The sequence below is a fragment of the Acipenser ruthenus genome, chromosome 2, assembly GCF_902713425.1.
Source record: "Acipenser ruthenus chromosome 2, fAciRut3.2 maternal haplotype, whole genome shotgun sequence".
In the NCBI taxonomy this organism is placed as follows: domain Eukaryota; kingdom Metazoa; phylum Chordata; class Actinopteri; order Acipenseriformes; family Acipenseridae; genus Acipenser; species Acipenser ruthenus.
In genome coordinates, this window is record NC_081190.1 from 55,957,843 (window position 1) to 55,980,212 (window position 22,370).

General features: G+C 37.0%; 1 protein-coding gene across 1 annotated transcript; it reads left to right on the forward strand.

Moving 5' to 3' along the window:
- Positions 1-1,862: 1,862 nt before the first annotated feature.
- Positions 1,863-17,516, forward strand: spata18 (spermatogenesis associated 18). Its single transcript, XM_034015708.2, has 12 exons — positions 1,863-2,153; positions 3,728-3,833; positions 5,273-5,388; positions 5,664-5,782; positions 10,092-10,187; positions 12,396-12,530; positions 13,402-13,642; positions 13,896-14,054; positions 14,597-14,772; positions 15,243-15,366; positions 15,750-15,818; positions 16,406-17,516. Exons 1-12 carry the CDS (start codon positions 2,067-2,069, stop codon positions 16,457-16,459), a joined length of 1,482 nt encoding a protein of 493 aa, XP_033871599.1. The 5' UTR covers positions 1,863-2,066; the 3' UTR covers positions 16,460-17,516.
- Positions 17,517-22,370: the final 4,854 nt, after the last annotated feature.

Sequence of the window (22,370 nt, forward strand, 5' to 3'; positions counted from 1 at the left end):
CAGAAATTAAATGATAACTAGATTGATACATTATTTGTTTTATTGTTAACCCATTCATTTAAATATACATTATTTAATTATATAAGGCAAAAATATAACATTAGCTATTATTACTATGATTTTTTTTATTTTTATTTTTAAACATAGATGGTAGTTTCCAAGAGGACAAATAGAGTAGACTAAATGTGCCTGGAATGTTATGGTCATTCCCAAAAAAAGAAAGGCCAAAATAAGAATGAGCCATGGATTTGAGGTATTGCTCTGTACTGGAGATAGGGAGTTTTAAATGTGCTTATTTTACTGTACTGGAGTTCAGATGCATTTATCATCCAGTAGCCTACAATATATTTGACTAAGGGAAAGGCATGTGTAGTATCAAATTCCGCTCCCCGTGAAATTCAGAGCCCCCCGTTTGTTGTACGCATGCGCTAAACAATCTTTCGCTTGACACAACACCGTGCCCTGCTAATTTAATCAAAGCGGGTTCCCGGCGATTTTGAATCTTCCGCGGATACGCGCAGAGCTTGTCATTCATATTAAGTTTCCCTGAACGCCCTACGCTTTTAACGATTCAGCAAAAATAAACAACGTAACATAAAAAAGAATGCTTTTTTAAGTTGAAATGTAATATCTATGTTTTCTAAATAAACAGCACCTATACGCACTGCATTGCCCATAATGTCACTCTTATACAGTATTAAGAAAACAAGTGAAACCGCATTTCATGGGAAACTCAATTTGATACTGCACGTTATCTCAGTGATAACATATTCCACATAATGTTATCTTACAAGTTAACATTATGTGGGACGCTGCAGCTTTCAGTTTCGCCGAAATCACATTTATAACTTTGTTAAATTTTAGGTTTAGCAAGAAAATAATGTACTGTAAAGTTACATACTGTACCTAATGGTTCTTATATAGATGCAACAAACGTGTTGGACTTTTTAATTTACATCAATGAACTAAGTAGCCTGAATTTCTTAACTTTTTTGAACAATAGCTAATGTTAGACATCAGTATTATTTAACAATATGATGGTTTTAAACAATAAAATTATTGAATGTGTAAGTTTGTTTGTGAACGTAGATCGGTGTATTTGATATTAGCAGGCAATGGTATTTTGTAGGTTATTGTGAATCGTTTGTTTTGCAATGAGAAATTACACAAATAATACCGTAGTCCTTTAGAATTTAGCCTCTGCGATCATGTACGAGATTTGTATTTATGTTACTTTGCAGTTTCATTCCATACAGTATATTAATTCAGTACAGTCATTTTTCAATCATTTTTATTTTGTATTTCAAGGCCCGTGGAGGCATACGTACATAAACATCTAAATGTTGCCTGTATTTGCTCAATGCATACATGCAGTATTCTGTAACAAAGCAGTAATCAAATCACATGTGTATAGAGTGTCCTGTGGGCCAAGCTAATGAATATCAATAACCCATCGAGAGAACCATTGGTAACTCAGCGGTTCTAAAGAACCTTTAGAACACGATTCACTTGGTCACATGATCGTTCCATACTCCATTCATGACAACATTGTATTTAGAAATTAGCAAAATGATTGTAGTAGTGCCCAGTTAAATTGTGCAAATGTCTAATGAATTGCATTATGATTGTAAGTGTAGGGCTGAATTACAATTATTGTGATGTGTGTAATTAAAATACGTGAAAACCACGTTATTTTTGAGTAAAATCTCTTAACTGTAAGCATGTTTGCATCACAAAAGTGTGTCCATCTAGACATTGCGAGTTTAACCAGCTTGCAAAAATGACACACGTATGTTTACAGGGATGTGTAAACTGAATTATTCCTCGGTGTTTGTGATGCCTCTAAATCAACAGGAATTCCACTAAGGAAATTGCGTTGCTACAACTAAACTTGTGCTTGGCGTCCGTGGCATCAGAAGAAAGCAAACGAAAGTGTGTGTATCCATTCTCCGTATAAATACTGAGACCGCCCATGCCTGGCAGAAAGGCAGGATTAAATCGTATCCCACACCGTGGGAGCTGGACGAGCGGTGTGCTTCATCCTGGGTTTTGAAAGGCAACTAGCAATGGCTGACACCCTGAGAAGATTAGTGAATACTTCTGCTTATAATGTTTTACAAGAAAAACTTGAAGCCTGGTACAAAGACTATCACGTAAGTCACAGAGAATTGCAATAGTTTCCTTCTTAGCAATGAAATAATACAAGTTCAAACATTGTCATAAAATCGTTTTTCAACGCCGATTTAAGCATGCCTAAACTGCATTTACATTTCAATAGCTGCAGTTACAGTTCAACAACTGCAGTAAAATTGAATGCAAATATACACAATGCAATACCCAAGTTTAAGCGTAATTGCTACGTAATAATAATATTTTTTAGATGGTATGTTTAGACATTTCTGTGCGGTAATTATACTGGCACTTCAATAAATGTGAGCGGTTATTTTTATTACAAACCAATAGCACATCGGTTAAATGCTACTAAAAAAAGATTTTAAAAAAATCTCATAGGGCCTACAACTTCTAAGGATGCGTTTTGTTGATTGCATGGATTTTCCTGGTTACTAAGGACGCTTGTTGTCAAGGAGACTGATAAACCATTCCTTGTAAAACGAATGCTACACAACAGTGCTGTGCCTAAAGTTATATACATTTCACGAGCAGCCACTCGCTGCTTGGAAACTGCTTTGTGCACAATTGTTTTTCTCCACACAAATAAATAATATTAGAATAACGAGAACATAATTGTTTGATAAACAAAGAACCAATTTAGTAGATTTATTTGATAATGAAGGAAATGTGTTATCTTGTCAGGACTGTACCATTCTGAGCTCCCCATTCCTAATAAGGAATTTAGAACTGTAATGAACGCTAGCTATCCCTTCAGGATTAATTCATTGAATTAAAAGCCACCTGCAGTACTTTGAAAAGAAAACACATGACATTTTTTTTAAAGGGTTTGTTTATATTTGACAGAAGGAGTAAACACATTAGGAAAAGTTTGATGAGGAACCCGGTCATTGTGACCAGGGGTCCGTTTTTCTGGAATAGTTTTAATATATTGGAATAAAGCTTAGACTATTCCTTAGAAGTGGTGTATTTCAAATAGTTAGACTCGCTTTAAAATCTTACACAAAATGTATCCAGTTATTTCTCATTTAGCCAAATGTTTACATTTTAATATTTTTGTAATCAGGCGTCAAAACCCTCATGCAACTATTTTTTACTTGTACTAATTATTCGCGTATTTTGTAAAGGGATGTGTAGCTTTATTAGAACTGAAACAGCCATTAAAGTTATACTAAAATACTTTGACACAATATATTACTATGAAAATAACACTCACAGGTATTTTGGTAATTTATTTTGGCTCTACTTATTTTAATGGTGAAGTAATATTAAATTAACTACCTGTAAGTTAGTCAATTGTCAATTTTATGTTCTATATTATACTTGCCATTATACTACATTATACTGTATATACTCTGCTTATTCCATAAACACATTTATATATTTATATTAGCTCAAATAGTACAGCAGATAATTTGTTATAGATTTGTGGAGAGGATCAGTATGTTTCACTTATCCATATCAACCCCAGAAAGTTTTTAAGATGTGTGATGCCAGTAAACATGTCCTCCTGCTGATTAACCCTGTCTTGTATTAAAGCATTGTCATGCTTGTTAGAAGAATATACACAGTAATTATCACAATTACTTTTCAACAGCTCATATCATGTGACCAAAACTTGAACCGGTGCTGTGAACTTGTGGAACTGACCTCAAAGGTTCAAGGACAGCTTTTCACAATCTTGAGCCTGACAGCAAGAGAAGGTATGACAGTTTCAAACTCTCCATTTTCTACATAATGCAAAGTGCAGTGAAAACATAAAGCTCTCAAGTAGACAGAACTGAAAATCTTCTGTTAGTTACAAAAATCTAGTCACCTAGTGTAAATGTGATTTGCAAGTGAATTATCAATCGCACTACCATGAGATGGTATCCCTCACCACTTTCTCTCCACCTTATTCCTAACCTTGTTCTCCCAGTTTACCTGTCAAACCGCCAAGACTAAATTATTCTTAGACCCCAGTTGACGATACCTATTTAACATACTGGCAATATATAATGTATTTACAAAAGTAATTTAAGTTGATCATATTTTTCTATTTTATTTTCTATTTTGCTTGGACAACACTTTATGTTGCATAGCATATATTGTCAAATATCCTTACAATGTAGTTATTTTGTAATTATTTTGGAAAACCATGTTGTTTTTTTTCGAATTCGATTTTTTTGTAAGGATATTTATAGAGCGAGTATCAAAACATTTAAGGTTTAAGTGTCTGTGCTTGTCCATGTTGAAAGCTGCAAAAAAAAACTATCAATATGGATACCGCTACACGATAGCCAACTCTGCTTATCAATGACAAAAACATGTAGGCCTATGGATTTTAGCAGCACCAATTACACACTTTTGTTAATTATTATGTGAAAATGTATTAAAAAAAATAAAAATCTTGTACAAAATATATAATATAGCCAATCTTAAAAAAATAATAATAATAAATTTCAGGAATTATTGTAATTTTGAAAAAGAATCTCTGTTTATTGATACCAATGATAATATGAACCCCTTCTTCAAATGGATCAACCCCTATACAGTACAGGTTTGATGAGTAGCAACACACTGGTGTTTAAAGTGAAGGGACACTTCCAAATACCTCGTAGTCTCTTTAAAAAAAAAAAACAACTGGCATGAAAGGACAGTGCATTCAGTCACACCAAAATTCAGAATATATGCCTTTCTAGCCGAACTATTTGGGATGTAACCCTGTGGAAAATCTATAAACCCTGTGGCTTATTACACACCTTTGCAGGCAAATGTTTATTAAAAGATGCCTTTTCCTCATGTTATATAATTATTGCATTGGATTTCTGAGTATGGTTGGATAATTATGTTAATAAACAATAAGATGCATTTAGTCTACTCATTAGGTAGTTCAACATTTCAGTAAAATACTTTGAGGTCTTGAAAGCTTGTGATTAATTATTGTTTAGTTAACATCACATCTCCTTCTCCTTGTCTATAGTCTCTCGACTGATACGGCTACCATTTCATCTATCAATAAAAGACCAAAATTTCATTAGTGATAAATGGAGATTTTTTGTTTTACGAATACCTGTAACAACCAACTGACAATACTTTTGACTTAAGAACCTCTGATAATTTTGTCCTGTATGTATAATAATGCACAGAACATATATAACAGGTGGCCAGTATGCAGGAGTCGATACCCTTAAATCCCGTTTCTTGCCATGGTTGGGGTCTTCTTTCTTCATTGCTTCTTCAGGAGCGACCACTGATACCAGCCTAAATCTGATACAGGTAACCCACATAATTTAATTCCTTTAGACACCCTTCCTCTGGTCTTTTTCAGCTAGGAACAACCCCTTATGACGAAATTATTATTTTACCATTATTTGTGTACCACATAGTTTTATTTGTAGAGTGCCAGTCTGTTACATGTTCCCAATAACCATTCTTATCAAGCCTGTAATGTTTGGTTACTATCTTCCAAAAAACTAGTGCTTTACTAGTTTACTAGTGCTTTTTCTCTAACTAGTAAACTTACAAATTACAGAGATTTATTTTATTTTTAGGAATCCATGGAGAAAGAAAAAAAGATCAGAGCGCTCTCTAATTCCCATGAACAAGAAATGCAGAAGATGGAGACACAGCTGAGTGCTGCACGTTTGCAACTGGACACAATGAAACAAGAGTAAGGGTATTGCTGCTATTGACCCAGAGGAACTGCACAATAAACACAACAAGGAGCTTGATTATTTCCCAGACAGTGGTCTAGTTGTAGGAACATTAAGCTAATTATAGCTTATTTGATTAGTTCCAATAAAAAAAAAAAAAAAAAATTTAGATCGAGGGTTTATAATGAACAATATAACCATACAGCTAGAGGGTTTAATTAATAACAACAGTTTATTGAATACAGAAAATCAAAGACAGAAATCATAAAAAGTCAGAAATAGATCTAAAATACATAGTGTAAATCAAAGTGATTGATTATTAACCTTAAACATTACAGTCTAAATATACTTGCCTATAAAAATAGCAAGAGCTTGTCATGTAAATACATGAGTTCACTAATTACTAGATCCTTTATCAATGTCTATGCAAAGCTTGAATGCAACTATTAATTACTCAATCAGTTTTAACACAGCTAAATTGAAAGTAATTAGGTTTCATGTGCAAAGGTGCAGATCAAAGACCGTACTTAATACAACAACAATCCTTAATCCTTGGGAAAACCACCTGCTGGTTGAGAATTGTCCCTTTAAGTGCCCTTTTCTGTTCTTCCACGATGAAATCTTCAATTGCCGAAGGAATCCAATAATACTGTCTATGTGCTTGGTCCGTAGAATCTTCAATCCCTGTGGGATCTAACACAGTTCGTGCTCCTGTAGATTCTAACTTGTTCGGCTGAACGAGATTAGCTGATTTACGACAGGTTTAACCAGTCGGTCTCTGTCACTTCGTCCTGTTGCCGGTCCATGCAGGCTGTCATCCATGTCCCAGTACAGCTGTCGATGCAGCTTAGAGGCTTGTAGTTGAGTCAGTGCTGTCAAGGTACCAGAGTTTCTTTGCTCTGAAGCTGAAAGTCAGAACAGGATAATCGAAGCAAAACAGCATAAAAGCCTGATGCGACAAGAGCAACAAATAGTTATTTTTGTTAGCTTATATCAGCTTCTCGTTAAGCTGGCCAAAAAAAAGGCAGGGGCTGCAGCAGTAGAATCTTATTATTGTATTCTGACTGACAACACTTTTCATATCTTAACATTTTACCCAAATTTGGCTGTTAAACGCATAGCCCATCTGTGACAGGGATGGCTTTGTGGTGACGTCAGGCCAGATGCAGGAAGAACTCAGACACTGCAGGTACGGTGCAGTGGAGCTTCCGCTGTTTTATTTTTAAACAAAAATAAATAAAATATTCAAACAAAAACACTTGCTCACAGAGCAAAATAAAGGTTTTAAATAAAACAAATCTCGAACGCAAAACACAGGTCAGGCTGGGTAGATGGCTTTCACTGCTTACTTTTTCGTTTCGTTTTCATTTTCGTTTTCATTTTCGTTTTCTCCTCGCTCCCTGTCGTTCACTTCTCCAAACACCCACACCGAGCGTAGAGAGCTACAGATGTGGATGGGGCTTCCCATCCATGCTGTGAAACAATAACAAAACATACGGCTTCGCTGTCATATTTATAAATACATATAAATAAATCATAATACAAAATACCAATGCACAGGGGTGGGGATACCCCGTTCTAAAAATAAACAAATACATCTGTTTTAAATAATGCCATACAAATACAACCCAAACAATACATTTTAACGGCAGGGCTTCTGCCCTGCCCCCTTTTCATGTGCAGGGCTCCTAGCCCTGTCACACCATCATAGTTTATTCTAATAAACTTAACTGTTACACACTGCCAACGTATGTTTCAAAATGGACTGTATGCAACATTAATATAGACCAAGTCACAGGGTGCAATTTGTCAAATTTCCAGTACACATCAAGTGTACTGGATTCCATATGAATTAACTCAGTAGTTATTATCGTAGGCAGAGTATGACTTTTACATTTGGGAGGGCAGGAGCTATTTCATGTATGAAATTCTTTTTAGCAATTGTCTGTGTTACATAAGTTTACAACCTACGTGAAATCAAATACAGTTTACTTTTGCTGATACCCTACAATTGTTTGTTCGCTGTTACTAAAGTCTTTGTTACGTTGAGCAGCTAACTCTGACAAGAATCAATAAGCAGACCAATTTCATGTAACTATTAATCTTGCTGTGATTTAGCAGATACATTTACATTGTCTTAATATAGAAAAACAGTACTTACTTTAATATAAATGCATTCTTCTCTCCCTTCGATTCACATAAACTTCTACTATGTTCTCTGGTATCAGCTTGGCAGTCAAATCAGCTTCTATATGAAGGAGAGCCAGTGAAGAAAATATTTCTTCTCCCGTGGTTGAACGCAACCAGTTTCTAATCCGTCTCATTGCAGAAAAGCTTAGTTCAGATGTGACTGTCCCGACACGCAAAGTAAGAGCTAACTAAATGAGTTTGTGTAAAGTTTGTGTAAATAGTTTGGGTAAAGGGTTTGAGCTACTTCTCGAAGCCTCTGAAAAGTAATAGGAGATTCACTACTTGCAAAAATGTCCATTCTTTCAGCTGCAAGATGAGGATTTATGTTTAGCGGATCTGCATACCACTGCAAGAGTGGCTGGATGCCATTTTTGTCACACTTTAATACTGAATCACAGGCTCCAGCAATTTCCATCAATTTGAGAATCACCTCCCTAACTCTCCAATTATGGCATCCAAAACAGGAAAATATAACTGCTGATGCAATCAGGTTTTTTCAGGTGCCCTTGCAGCCTCTTCTGCACCCTCTCTTTGACACAAGGTGATCAGTACAAGGAAACCAGTAAGAGTTGTTGAGGTTTTTACAACCCTTCTTGTTTTGTAGCTTGAAGTGTATTTTCATCTGGCACTGCAATATTATGCTCTTGGCAGAAGTCTGTAATTTCTTTCTACGTTTCATTCCAGCCTGCTTCACTTCTGCGTTTCGCAAAGTACACCTTCATTTTTTTCTATTGTGCAAGAAGCTTTTGCGAGTGTGACATCTATGCCTTGAAGTCCTTTGTGAGAGATGTGAACTACTTTCAGAATATCTTGGAAGATAATTAAGCATGCAATGAACTGCATTCCACTCATATGCTGATAGAGACCACTTGCTTCCGCAGACCACGTTTCTCCTAGTTCACTGAGGTGTTTAAGACACTGCATGATGGCAGTGTATTGCATTTGTACTGCAAACACACTTTATCACTTGCATGCCCAACATGTATCGCTCAACTGCACTATCTCTTGTTGCTTTAAACCCAAAGCTTTCTGCATGTCAAGAAACACTTGATGATTGATTGGCTCTGCAAAAACTGAATACAGTACTTAAAAAAAAAAAGGTTTAAGGTTAATAGTACAAGCACTTGGACTACTCCGGATGGAAGAGATAAATGGTTAGATATGTATATTGAAGCAGTTAAACAGAAATTATAGTAGGACTAAAGAAAATATGTAAACTTAATTTAAACAATATTGAAGAACAAGCTATGACTGAATTTGTTATAAGTATAAGACCAGCAGATAAAGGTTTGGGAATAGTGAGAATGAACACAGATAACTATAGGAAATCCCTGTAGAATGTGAACTAAATAATACGGATACATATGAAGAGGTTAATAGCAATAAGATCAATAAATCGGTAAAAGAGGTTAAGGAAATTTTGGCGAGACTATAAAATAAAAGCATTATATCAAAAGAATAAAAAAAAATACATGCAGCCACATAATGCAAGAACAGGCCTAGCAAGAGGAAATCCTAAAATGCACAAAGAAAATCACCCTATGCGAATGATAGTCAGTACAATTGATAATCCAACACACATAATAGCTGAAATAGCAGAAAAACAACACAAGTTGAGAAATTGCCAAGCTATGTAAAGGATACAACACAATTTTTTAAAAGACTTGAATCACTAAAGCACAATCTTCCAGAGAAAAAAAAAATTATTTTGCATGGATGTAAAATCCTTGTACCCAAGTGTCCCTCGTAAAGAAACTTTAGAAGCTTGTAAAAAAAAAAAAAAGATAATAGACTAGATAAATCAATGCCAACAGCAGAAGTGCTGAACATGAGTGTTCAACGTAGTTTTAGAAAACTGTTATTTTACATTTGTTGGTAAAAATTACAAACAAAACGATGGTACAGCAATAGGATCTAAATTAGGAATGCATTTTGCCAGTACATACATATATATATATATATATATATATATATATATATATATATATATATATATATATATAGATATATATATATATAGATATTCTTTTGTTTTCACTTTGAGGACACACTGCCTTCCTTGCCTCCTTTAAGGAGCCTCCACTGGTTTATATGTTATTCTTTTTTTCGTATGGCCACATGTTTCTTTTGTTGTAGATTAGCAGATGGTGAGTTTGAACTTAATGACATGAAGAACAGATCTGCAACAACACTTCTAGCCTCAGAGGATGAAATTCTTCAGCTGAAGGCTGAGTAAGTAAAGTTCTTATACTGTATTAGAAAAATGGATGCATGCCTCAATGCATTAAGGGGCTGATGTAAGGATAGGCTAAAGTCACTGATCAGGTACCAAACCGGTCCCACTTGGGTCTTGACCCACCCGATCGATATCTATAAGCAGATTGAGGCAGCACCTGTACAACTGTATCTGTACACTGCATTGCTTGCTCCTTGCATCATGCCCGGCTTCTATCCCTGTGAGACATGCAAGGCCAGTCTGCCTGTTGAAGATAAGCACGGCAGATGTTCTTCCTGCATGGGGCCAGAGCATGTCAAGGAGGCACTGGCTAATCAGAGCATCTGCGAGTTTTATCCCCCTTTTTCCAAGCGCACGCTTGAGAAGAGGCTATCCCACAGCTCCAAGGAGCGCTCTGCGTCCCTCACTCCTCTCAGAGAGGTGGCTGTGTCCTCACCCCAGGGCTCTGTGCCAAGGGAGAGTGGACGATGCACCTGAGAAACTAGCCCACACAGGAAACCGTCCTCACGGTCTTACCACCAAGGAACCATTCTCGCTGAATTGTTGCAGGAACATTCGGCTTCTCTTGCCCTGCCTGTCCTCTTGGGACCCCAAGGAGCTGCGAGCATCGCCGCCTCTAATGAGGTGGGCGAACAGGAGCTGGCATTCCCATCTGAGGACATGGAGTCCGACAGCATGTCCCCTGCGGTTAAACTGATTCTCTGAGAGCTTATTCAGCCAATGCGTTTGCCACATGGCTAGGCATTATAACAGCATCCTGGTAGCCTACCAGTCGCATTTGTTGCGTCACTGGCTCAGAGAGCAGCTTTGGCATATCATATTCAGGATTCAGGTTTTTAGGAGGTAAATACCCATATGGTAATGGTTACATTTCTATTTCAGGGAACCAGGGTTATGATAATAATCTCAAGTTTTTTTTATTTATTTAGTCTTATACAAACAATTTCAAATGTTTTGGTGCATTTCTAAAACTGTTTCCATTTAATTACGCTTTAATTAAATGTAAATTAAATACTGAAATAAATAATTTGTTTTAGTAAACAAACTTTAGTCAATAAGGTAAATAATTAATAAAAGACACCATCCGTTACTGACTTTACCCTGACAGCCTGTTGCAGGAATTTTTAAAGCCATCAGGGTGTTGAGCCGGAACATTGTCCTCTATAGTGAAGCGACTCATTTAGTTTAGGCTTGCTTGCATGTATACAGCTAGGGCTCTACGGAAGAGTGTCACGTTGTGGCTTTTTTTTTTAGTTATGCTTACTGTCTGAAGCCTACACATCTCGCAGAACTATCAAAAGTGTAAATGAACAAGTACACAGAACAGTCCTGCATGTAGTTCAAGTTCAAATAGTGCGATTCATTTTAAAACTAAGCGACTCTGCAGCAGCATATGAAGCATTCAAAACACCAAGCACTGTTTTTGATTTGATTTTAATACTCTGCATTTTGATATGCATTTTTAATTCCACGTGCAGTTGTATTGCATAATTTAATTAGTATTGTGGCGTACCGCGGTTCCTGCAGGCAGGGACTTCTCAAAGGCAGAGGTGGGAAGCGAACCCCAGACCTCCCGCTGTGAAGCATTGCACCGATACCGCTGTACAAAAGAGCTAGGTGAAAAAAAAGAGCTGATTGTGTCACCTACCAGCCTTGACCCCTACCCCTGTGCACGCTCAGTATGTTTTTTACACTGAATTATCTGCATTTATTTTACAGGTGCTTAGACAATAGAGAATGGCTAAGCTCTTAATTACAAGCTTCTACAATGGTTTGCGCCTTGGAGGGTCAGTCATTACCCAAGTGCAAGGCTAAATCCTTGCATCTCATTATAATGTTTGTGCCCACTTAGTATTCCAGATCCCCACCCAATTCCATGCTCTTTTCTTCATTTGAATACATTTCAGTACCATTTAAATTGATTATTGATGGCAAAGGTAATTTGATAGCAGGTGCAGAACGCTTTACATTCTTTAAATTATTCTTTACATACGCCACAAAGTCACTTTGCCAGCTAAACACGTTTTTTAGCAGCAATATCGGTGTTTTGTAGCCGCAAATCAGTTTGCACTTATCCTTACATCGGCCCCTAATAATTTACTGTACCTACACCTACATCCAGTAGGCAACATGCAGTCCATAATGGAGCTAGATGATTAGCTGCCCCATAGTCTTGTTGAGCCGCTTCATCTTGTGTGTTGCAGTCTGAGGGCTTCTCGCGATCAGGCTGATATGTACAAGAGGAAGCTGGATGTTCTGGATGACTTTGAGAGACAGATACGAACGCTAAAGGATGAAGTGTCCTACCTGACTGCAGAGAAATCCTTACTTCAGGACAGGTGAGCATCAAAGTATTATCTCGCAGGACTGTATCTTAGGTAAATTACATCTACAATACTAACTGGCAAATACTTGACTTTTTTGAGAAAGTATTCTTTGAGGACAGAAGGAGGAACACAGAAGGCTATACATGTAATGAAAATCAGGACTGAGCCCGAGACCAAATGATTTATCCTGGCGCTGTCTGTATCTAGAAAACCTGTTACATGACCTTTATTACAATGATCACTAGCACATTTTAGTTACTACAGTCTGGTAGATCTACATTAAACTTGACTGGATTAATAAGGCTTTTTAAAATTAGTTAACATATGAAAATATATAGGCTATATCAGTTTTGTATCAAGGTTATATGTTGGACACTTCTGATATATTTTAAATATATTCTAAACAAATTCATATAGCAGGACAAACAAATCTATATCTCATCGATAATCAAATACATTCTGTCCTGCCTGTGCCCAAACTCCTTGCAGCAGAAATCTGCAGTTTAATGCACTACTGTACTCTTTAATAAAAATAAACAAAAATAACACGGTACAAACACTAACAAAAACACACTTGACAAAACAAAAGGCACAAGGGCCAAAACAAAAGGTTTTATAAAAACTCACAAACGTAAAGAAACAGACAGCACCACCAACATTAAACACAGACCTCACCTCTATCCCCAACATTAATCCTACTAACTCTAAACTAACACCTGGAAACACCTATTTTATACACCTGTAGCTGGAGCCTAATTAATCACATTCCCACGTGTTTTGACAGGGAGAAATGTAGCCTCCTCCCTGCCACACTGCCACACAAGGGCAATGTTCTCTTTCTTTGTACTTACCCTCATTTCATGAATCTGTATCTCTATTGTAGAATCACAAGAAGCAGGTCTTCAAGCCCCCTTCCTCGACGCAGTCGCTCCCCCAGCCCTCTCCCATTCCTGAGAAGTGACTCCCCGACTCGAGCCCAGCTCACCAACGCCTCACGACACTCGCGGCTGGTAACACGATTCACTGACATTTATGCTAACGAGCGCCTGGATGCCCAGAACCTCCTGAGCCGGTACATCGATGACCTTGAGATGGTGCAGAGGATACTATTTATTTCTACCGTGGTAAGCTTCATTGAAAACTGAGAAAGCGATTATTGCTTTATCATACTACACAATGTAAAATAAATTACAAAAACAAGAAACATGTATCTAAAAATAGAGTTTTTCCACTTCAATCTGTGATATGTGAACTAACAAACCATTTTCTCCATAATGATACCTTAAGTTGGTACAGACCAACCTTTATTTCTCTCTGCTATTTTCACTTTTTCTTCAAAACTATGCGTATATCATTTTTTCTCTTCTTGGAATTCAGGAGTCTTTCCATGCTGCTAAGATGGCCTTCAGGCAGTTCAAGCTGCGAGTCAGAAAGACTCTCTCTCCCACTCACATTGGACAAGAGAGCTTGGATGATGCTGTGCTGGACTACATTGTTCGCAACCTGGATCTGTACGATATTCAGTCAAGTGTCAATGTACGTGCTAACATGAAATCAGTTGTTAGTTGTCCCTTGTTCATAAATTTCAGGTCAAACAATGATCCAACTATTGCTGTGCAAAATTATCTCCTTGTTAACACAATGAAACAGTTGTGTCCATGAATATATTTTGTACAATTAAAGGTTTGTTCCTGTCCAAAAAGCATTCTGGGACAAATGCCTACGTTTCTATAAAAAAATTCTGCTTGTAAATATTGTGTCGGTTGAGTCTACATTTTGGAAAAGTGGGTGTATTGACCAGAACATTATGCAGGGAGTTATGTCGGGTGGGATTTTCACAAAGTACTTAATCTTCAAACATTCAATCATAAAATATTAGGCAATAATAAAATCTGTTACATTAGACAAACATTCTGATAGGACAGCTTTGTCCTATGCATTTTGTCTTGTGAGTGAGTACTTCCAAATAAAGTGGACACATCCTGTAGTAACCAAGCAGATTCTCTTATACTTTGTTTTGTGTGTGTACGATACAGGCACAGTGAGACTTACTGCACAAAATCCTTGTTTTTCTCTAGGATGTGATCCGTGCCATGAACGTGAATCCTAAGATCTCCTTCCCACCGGAGATTGATTTCATCCTGATCAGCAGCTTTATCCGTGAGATGTGTCGCCTGGCCTTTGCAATGCAGACCCTGGAGCCACCATTGGACCTTGCATTCACAACTGATGGAGAACTCTACAGTGAGAGCAAGTAAGTTGACAGAGCAACCAAGCCCCCATTGTTTCTGTAGGGAACACATATGTGAGGGTGTCGCTTGATAGGTGACAAACTCACTTCTGAGCCAGACTACCACAGGTGTGTGATTCCTTGATGTAGGGGTAACCCTGATAGGGACCATCCTGCTTTTTACTTCCTGGGATCCCTGTGTACTCATCAAAAGCGGCCATTGCTTTCTTTCACTGTCTTTGTATCTACCGCAGAAAGTGTTCAATAGGTAAATATTCAGAGTAGAGATTACTACTGGTACCTGTGGGGTGGCATAACCAAAGGGTTTGGTGTGAGTAAGAGGCAGTTGCGTGATGACCACGGAGGCGATTAGTCTGTGGGCCAATGTTGTTTCAGTTAGAACCAGTATATAATGGCACTGGTCTTTAAATTCATATAACTTCTTTTCATTGAATAATTTTAAAGAGATTTTTTTTTTTTTTTTTTTTCTCCAGGTACCGACGCAGCTATGACTCTGAGTTTACCGCTCCTCTGGTAGCATACCATGTGTGGCCTGCTCTTATGGAGGGCAATGATGTGATTGTTAAGGGAGAGGCTTTCACAAAGAGGGGAGCTCTGGTAAGTCAACCCACACTCCTACTGTACCTTCAGCTACAGCAAAACCTAGCAGAGAAGTTTGCATTCTATTAAAAATGCCTGCATTATCAAATATGATGCATTATTTACATATAAATATATTATATATCAACAGCTAATTAGTGTTATTCGATGAGTTAAATGCCAAAAACAGGGTCTTCCTAATTTTTTGGACCACATTCCAAATTAGATGGTGCTGTGTAAATACAGCAGAATTAGTAAAGTGTATAGTTGTTTTGAAAAGCCGATATCAGAGAACTGAACGTTATTGCCAAGGATAGTTCTGATGTCACATATGGCAATTGTTCAACACTGAATGATCATAAGAAATACAAATAATGATATTAAGAATATTGTGTCTCTAGTGGTCACCAAGGAGAAGCAGGAGCTCCAGCCCCATTCGTTCCAGAGGTAGCAGTCCGTCTCGTGCATTGGTAAGTCAGCATCGCATCACATTTGCAGAGATGGCCAGCGTCAGAAGACATTCTTTGCTTTTTGATTTTTAGCTCATGTTTTCTGTGAATGCTTACCATTAATAAATCAATCAATGTATCTCTTCACCACAAACATGCATCTACTTTAATGACTAGCATATTGAGTGAGTTTGGGAGGGGGGGCATGAACTTGTGATGAGGTGGTCAGCAATAATATAAACCCCTTTTTGTCAATGATTGTCCAATAAAGTTTGGATTAGAAATCTTCAGAAGTCTGTTCTCCAGAATGGCCAAAAGAGCCATCACTTTTGAGACTTTTTCGTGTAACACCAGTGGTTTGTGCATTCTTGGATAAAGAAGCACCAGCCAACAGCTATTATCAGTCCTTTATCAGTCTTATCTGCTGTCTTGCCAACAGTAACTGACTTGCAAAAGAGAGATGCAGCTTTTATATATAAAAATGTCAGGGATGTATAGCAAATGAATCAGTCGTGATGGACCGTCCTCTGTATTTTTCATAGAACTGTTGAATTCCATACCTCTCAGTTTAAGCCTGTCCTGAACCTTCCCTGCTTTGTCTCCTGCAGGCATCCACAAGCCGTAGTTCATCTCCCAGCCGCCTTTCTCCCAGCCGCCTTTAACTGCAGACAGGAAGGCAGGGAAAGACCAAGGCAGCAGATTGCCTTAACAGTACCTCAGCTTAAAATGTGAACACCAATATCTACACATTTAAAAAAAAAAAAACTTGTTGGATCTTTTTGTTTTATATATTTTTATTTTACTTAAACGTTTAAAATGTTATACCAGCTACATATTCAGCCTAAATCCCTTTTCCAGGTTACTATTGTAAGATTCTTGTTTTTGCCATTCTTCTTTGTGTATTGCAGTTTGTGTAAGACAGTTTCTTGGGTTACTGTAGAGGAGTTGCATTTCCCCGCACTCAGGTCATCATGTTGTTGAAGTACATGTTTACCAGTACATGTCCTGTTTGAACACACTGCAGTAATATGCAGGTGCCGACTGACCCATGCAACTTGCAATAATCTTTTTTACGGTATTAAACGGGTTCCTGTGTGCTATACGTGCGTATCTGGTTTTTAAAGTATTTTTTCTTTTCTTTTTCTAAGTAAAAGGCTATCCTGCACATTAGCACTTTCAAAAGCGATTGAATTGGCGTATCTGACCACAGTCAAAATTGAGTAAGTAATGTCTCTCAAATAATTAAGGTAGCTAGATGAAATGGTGTGGGGTCTTTTTCTTGAAATGTTTATATTGTTTTGGAAATACTGACAATAAATACATAAAGGCATTAGGCCTGGTATTGACGGTTATATGGATATATCACATTGTTGGCAGCATTGATTGTTCTCAACACTTGAACTCCACAACTCAGTGCCACATACGATTTGTATGTGTATTCTTTCAAGTTGAATTCTTGGACAAGGGGTTTTATTACAGTACAGTACTAAATGACACAAATCTGCTTAGAAATGAAGCAAATTACACAAATCATCTTCTGTAGTGAAAGGGATCGTGTCCAATGCTGGTAAATGAATTATAGCTATAACTTCACTTGTGTGTTTTCTTCATGTGTCCCAACATTTTATTACTATATGTGTGACATGTATTTTTGAATAATGTTTTAATAATAATGTGTGTGCCTTTGTATTATGATTAACATTAAATTACTAAAAGCAAGATTGATATCATTTTTTTAAAAAAAAATTACAATAATACAATTTAACATGACGGGAGGTTGTATGGTACAGCGCTTAAAGAAAAGGGCTTGTAACCAGGAGGTGCCCCGTTCAAATCCCACCTCAGCCACTGACTCATTGTGTGACCCTGAGCAAGTCACTTAACCTCCTTGTGCTCCGTCTTTCGGGTGAGACGTAGTTGTAAGTGACTCTGCAGCTGATGCGTAGTTCACACACCTTAGTCTCTGTAAGACGACTTGGATAAAGGCATCAGCTAAGTAAACAAAAAATAATAATAAATGGCCAAGATTAGACATGTGTGTCTATTGTAAAATATTTGCGAGTAGGTATTATCAGAATAAGATTAGTCACTGTTAACTGTCTGATATGCATTAGAAATCCTTTTAACTTCAGGATACATGTTTATGCCCACCAGAGTTAATACAAAAACAAAATTTTAGGGACACTTTCCTGTTCATATGGAGGATAATTTGGATACAGAGGCCCTTATTGTACATCACTTTTTAATTGTTTTTTTTTTATGTTATTATTATTTGCAAGGGGGTGTGATGGTTAAAACTGAAGTTAAATTACAATAAACATTTCTTAAGCAATTTCTGAATCTTTAACTACGAGTGCTAATCACAGGTCAGGGTTTATATATATATATATTAAATGAATGTAGTGATGCCAGATATCTTGAGCACTCCATAAACCTAAGATATTTTATAATATTTTTTTTCCACAATCTGACATTCGATTACATGTAGTATAGGAACATACAGTAGATGGCAGCATATAACAAAATATAAACACAACCAACAAATCACTAATACACATTAAAATAATACAACAGACCAAACTTACACGAAACAAGGAAGCTAAAGATATATGTCAAATGTGATCGCAAAAACAATTTCACAATAGTGATATTTTGGATATTTGGGTACACTGATTTCATATATGGAACTTGAGCCAATTTAATGTTAGTTATTTGTGGACTCTGTAATTTACTAGAAGAGACTTGTATTTTAAGGATTATTTTAAAAGAAATATTTAAAAACTAGCCAAATATGGTAAACTATAAATACCGTGGACTAACTCTATTTCAGATTTATAGAACTGGAGCTCTCAAACTTGACCTAATTTTAACTGTTTCAAGACCTCTGCTCTTGGGAATACACACTCCCTTACTTCATATTTACTGGTTGTTTTTTGTTTTGTTTAGTTTTTTTGGTAGTACCATATACATACTGACCTTGACTTTTTTCATAACTAGTTTTTTTTTTTGCCTTTTGACTGGCGTGTGTCTTTAGGAATGTGCTTCTCAACAGGGATACACAGGTTTGGTGCTTTAACTGTTTTTTCCCTTTAAAAAGTGTTATATAATAACCAAAATATTGTAGTTGATGGGTGCATATTTCCAACTATCAGAAAGGGTTTCTTTCATTCCACTATACAAATACTATTATCCCAACAGGTGTTTTAAAATGAATATTAGCTTTAAAGTTTGTATTTAAAATAAATTTCATGCAATAATTGTACTCATTTAATAATTGTATAATTGTACTCCAGTAAACAACAAATATATACAGTACATAGCTTTACATTTTCTAAAAATACTTTCAGTATGATGGGAATACAGCGTATTATGTTACTGATATCCTGTAGTAAGCACAGTTGTAATCTACAGCATTTTTTGTCAAGTCATGAAATCTTTTCAAAGCTTTAAGCCCTGTTCACAACAGCTTATCATTGCATTACATGCCATATAATGCTCGACGGAGGATTTCTCAGGCAGGTTTATCTCTAAAGCCTTTATAAACAGACACATTGCCTAAAATGGTACATGTAACTTACATAGATTATTTTACTGCTGTGTTTGTTTTGTTAAAACCGGTATTAATTGATAGTCATTAAACAAAGTGATGAAAAGGCAGTGTAAAGCACAGAGCTACATGAAATACAACTTTTCCACACAAGATGGCAATATTGTTTCACAAATAAACAGACAGACAGCATTATTGTTAGTTGAAAGATATTAACTGAAGTCTTACGAACAGAAAACTATTACAAGTTTGTGTTTTTCAAGTAGTTTCTATGTGACCAAACCCATTTATCTTAAAATCTCAAAGCATGAAGCTTTTAATTAAAAACACACACAAAAAATTGACTATCTGCTGCTGTTTTTTTTTTTTTTTACAATACAGTGATAACAAAAAGCTCTCTGATTAGGACCTGTGATGTATAAAAAAATAAACTACTTACTAACTGTCTGCCTCTGACATCTGGGTAGTCCTGTTGGGCTACACAGTGAATCTCTTGAAGCTGTGCCAATAGCTGAAACATCATCAAGTCAAAGTAATAAACTTGTCAGCTACATCACTTACGGATCAACCACTTTTGCCAGCATGCTCTCCATATTCAGGTATTTACAGTGTTTAATTCACCAGCCAAACGCAGCCTAGTTACATCTGCCTGCTGGGCCACTTATCCAGTCTTGTGGACCACTGAGTGACACGGCTGTTATTAGCCAATGTCTCAGAGCTTGTGCTTCTTAGAGAGTAAAACATTTCATAAAAAAGCTTCTAGCTTAAGATTATACATCATTTTAATAGTAAAAGTACGATATTAAAAATAATACAATAAAATTAAAATCAGTAAATTGGAACTGTAACATCTTGGCTACATTATTACAGATACACTGTGGTTTTCCCTAAATTACCACAGTGTATAGAAGTATTGTATGCTGGTTTGTACCAACAACTTATAATGAAACAGAGCCACTATTGCAGAACAAGAAGACCTCACAGCAAAAAGTCCCTAGATCAAAAATATCCAAATCTCATTAAACAAAATGAGGAGGTTTTATTAAACCATGAGGATGTGCTCAAATGTTGTGCCAAGTGAATAAACTAATAACTATATAAAACTCGTTTTTCCATTTATTTTGTGCCAGGATGATTAAATGGGAGTCGAAAGACACCCATTTAAAATTGATTAGAACTGTCATAGCTATCCTGTGAAATTAAACTAAAGCTATAGAAATGGTTTTGTTCAATCAGACGTTCTGCATAGAGATATAGACCGCTCCATTTATGGAAGAGCATGTGTTAGAGCTTCTTTGAAGGCAGCATCTGCTCCAGTAACGTGGCACAAAGACCAAGCGTTTGAAAGCGTGCTCTGAAGAATGCTTGTGCAGATACAAATCAAAGCTTCAATGAACATTCCTTACCTTGATCATTATGCAATGACACACATTTTTCTCTTGCCTCATATATACATTTATTTATTAAACAAAAAGATGAGCGTGAATTGTCTAAACTGCCTGCAGTTCAGGTTTAACAGACCTTATATAAAAAAAAAGCAACCCTTAGTGTCACTAGTGTAACACTGAGCATTCGGCCTGTTGAATCTTGACCTGATCCTGCCATTTGACATTGAACTCATTGCTTCATAAAAAGCTCGGTCCCTATTGGTTGGTCCAGGCTGCCCTGTTTTGAAATTACTGGACCTTAAGGAACATCAAGTTTTTCAGGGGGAATATTTCAAGTGCCTTTAGCTCTATCCACGTTAATCCTCACATGGATTAAGTGCCTTGTTTGGGAGAACCAGGTATAGAAAGTAAGTTAAATGTTTGTATTTCTTCATTTTTGGATGTTAGGTTGGGGTCATCTTGAATACCATATATTCTGAGAAATATATCCAGTATTGGTTTGATATACTGGCCCGTGCTCCAATCCAATGACTGAGCACTCCTTAGGTTAGTCTGAATGCACACTTTGGCTAAGATGTCTGCATTTGCACTAATATACATTAGCATAATATTTGATTTCTAAGTTAATACAATATGAGAAAAACAGAAGCTCTTGTAAAATCGATAAAAGAATTTCATCACCACTAATGAAATGTACATCAATTACATCAACATTAGATTTAAAGTCAGCTTTTGTATTTCTTTAACCATTGTTCAAACAAGCTTACACGCCACTTGCATTTTGGACAGTACTTCTCCAAAACCGATCGCTGGCAATGATATTTAGGTCTTCATCTGTTTTAGGTTCCGCAAAACAATCAATAACTTTAATCTCCGTTCCCAGTTCACATTCCTTTGTTTTTTGCATTTTCATTATTATGTCACTTTCATGTTCGACATCTAAAACATAGTCCTCGCTACTATCTTCACTTACAACAGACACTTTTGTCTGTGTGCATGGGATTTCAAACTCAAACTGAGGAGCTCATGACATCATTCCCACAAAAAGCGTAACAAAAGTGCAAAAGCCAAATGCAATTACAAAATGAACAATCAATTGAATCTCATTATCGAACAAGTATCAAGTAGGAAAAAATGTTTTAATTGGCATAAACAACTCAAACTGTTGAATCAGGGGGGCTCCCGAGTCGCGCATCTAGTAAAAGCGTCCGCATGGAGTGCAGGATGTGCCCTATAGTCTGGACGTCGCAAGTTCAAGTCCAGGCTATTCCTTTGCCAACCGAGGACGGGAGCTTCCAGGGGGCGGCCCTCAATTGGTCGAGCGCCGCCCGGGGGGAGGGAGGGTTAGGTCGGCCAGGGTGTCCTCGGCTCACCGTGAACCAGCGACCCCTGTAGTCTGGCCGGGCGCCTGCAGGCTTGCCTGTAAGCTGCCCGAGAGCTGCGTTGTCCTCCGACTCTGTAGCTCTTGGGTGGCTGCATGGTGAGTCCGCAGTGTGAAAAAAAGCGGTCGGCTGACGGCACACGCTTTGGAGGACAGCGTGTGTTCGTCTTCGCCCTCCCGAGTCAGCGCAGGGGTGGTAGCGGTGAGCTGAGCATGATAAAATAATTGGCCATTCCAAATTAGGAGAAAATAATAAA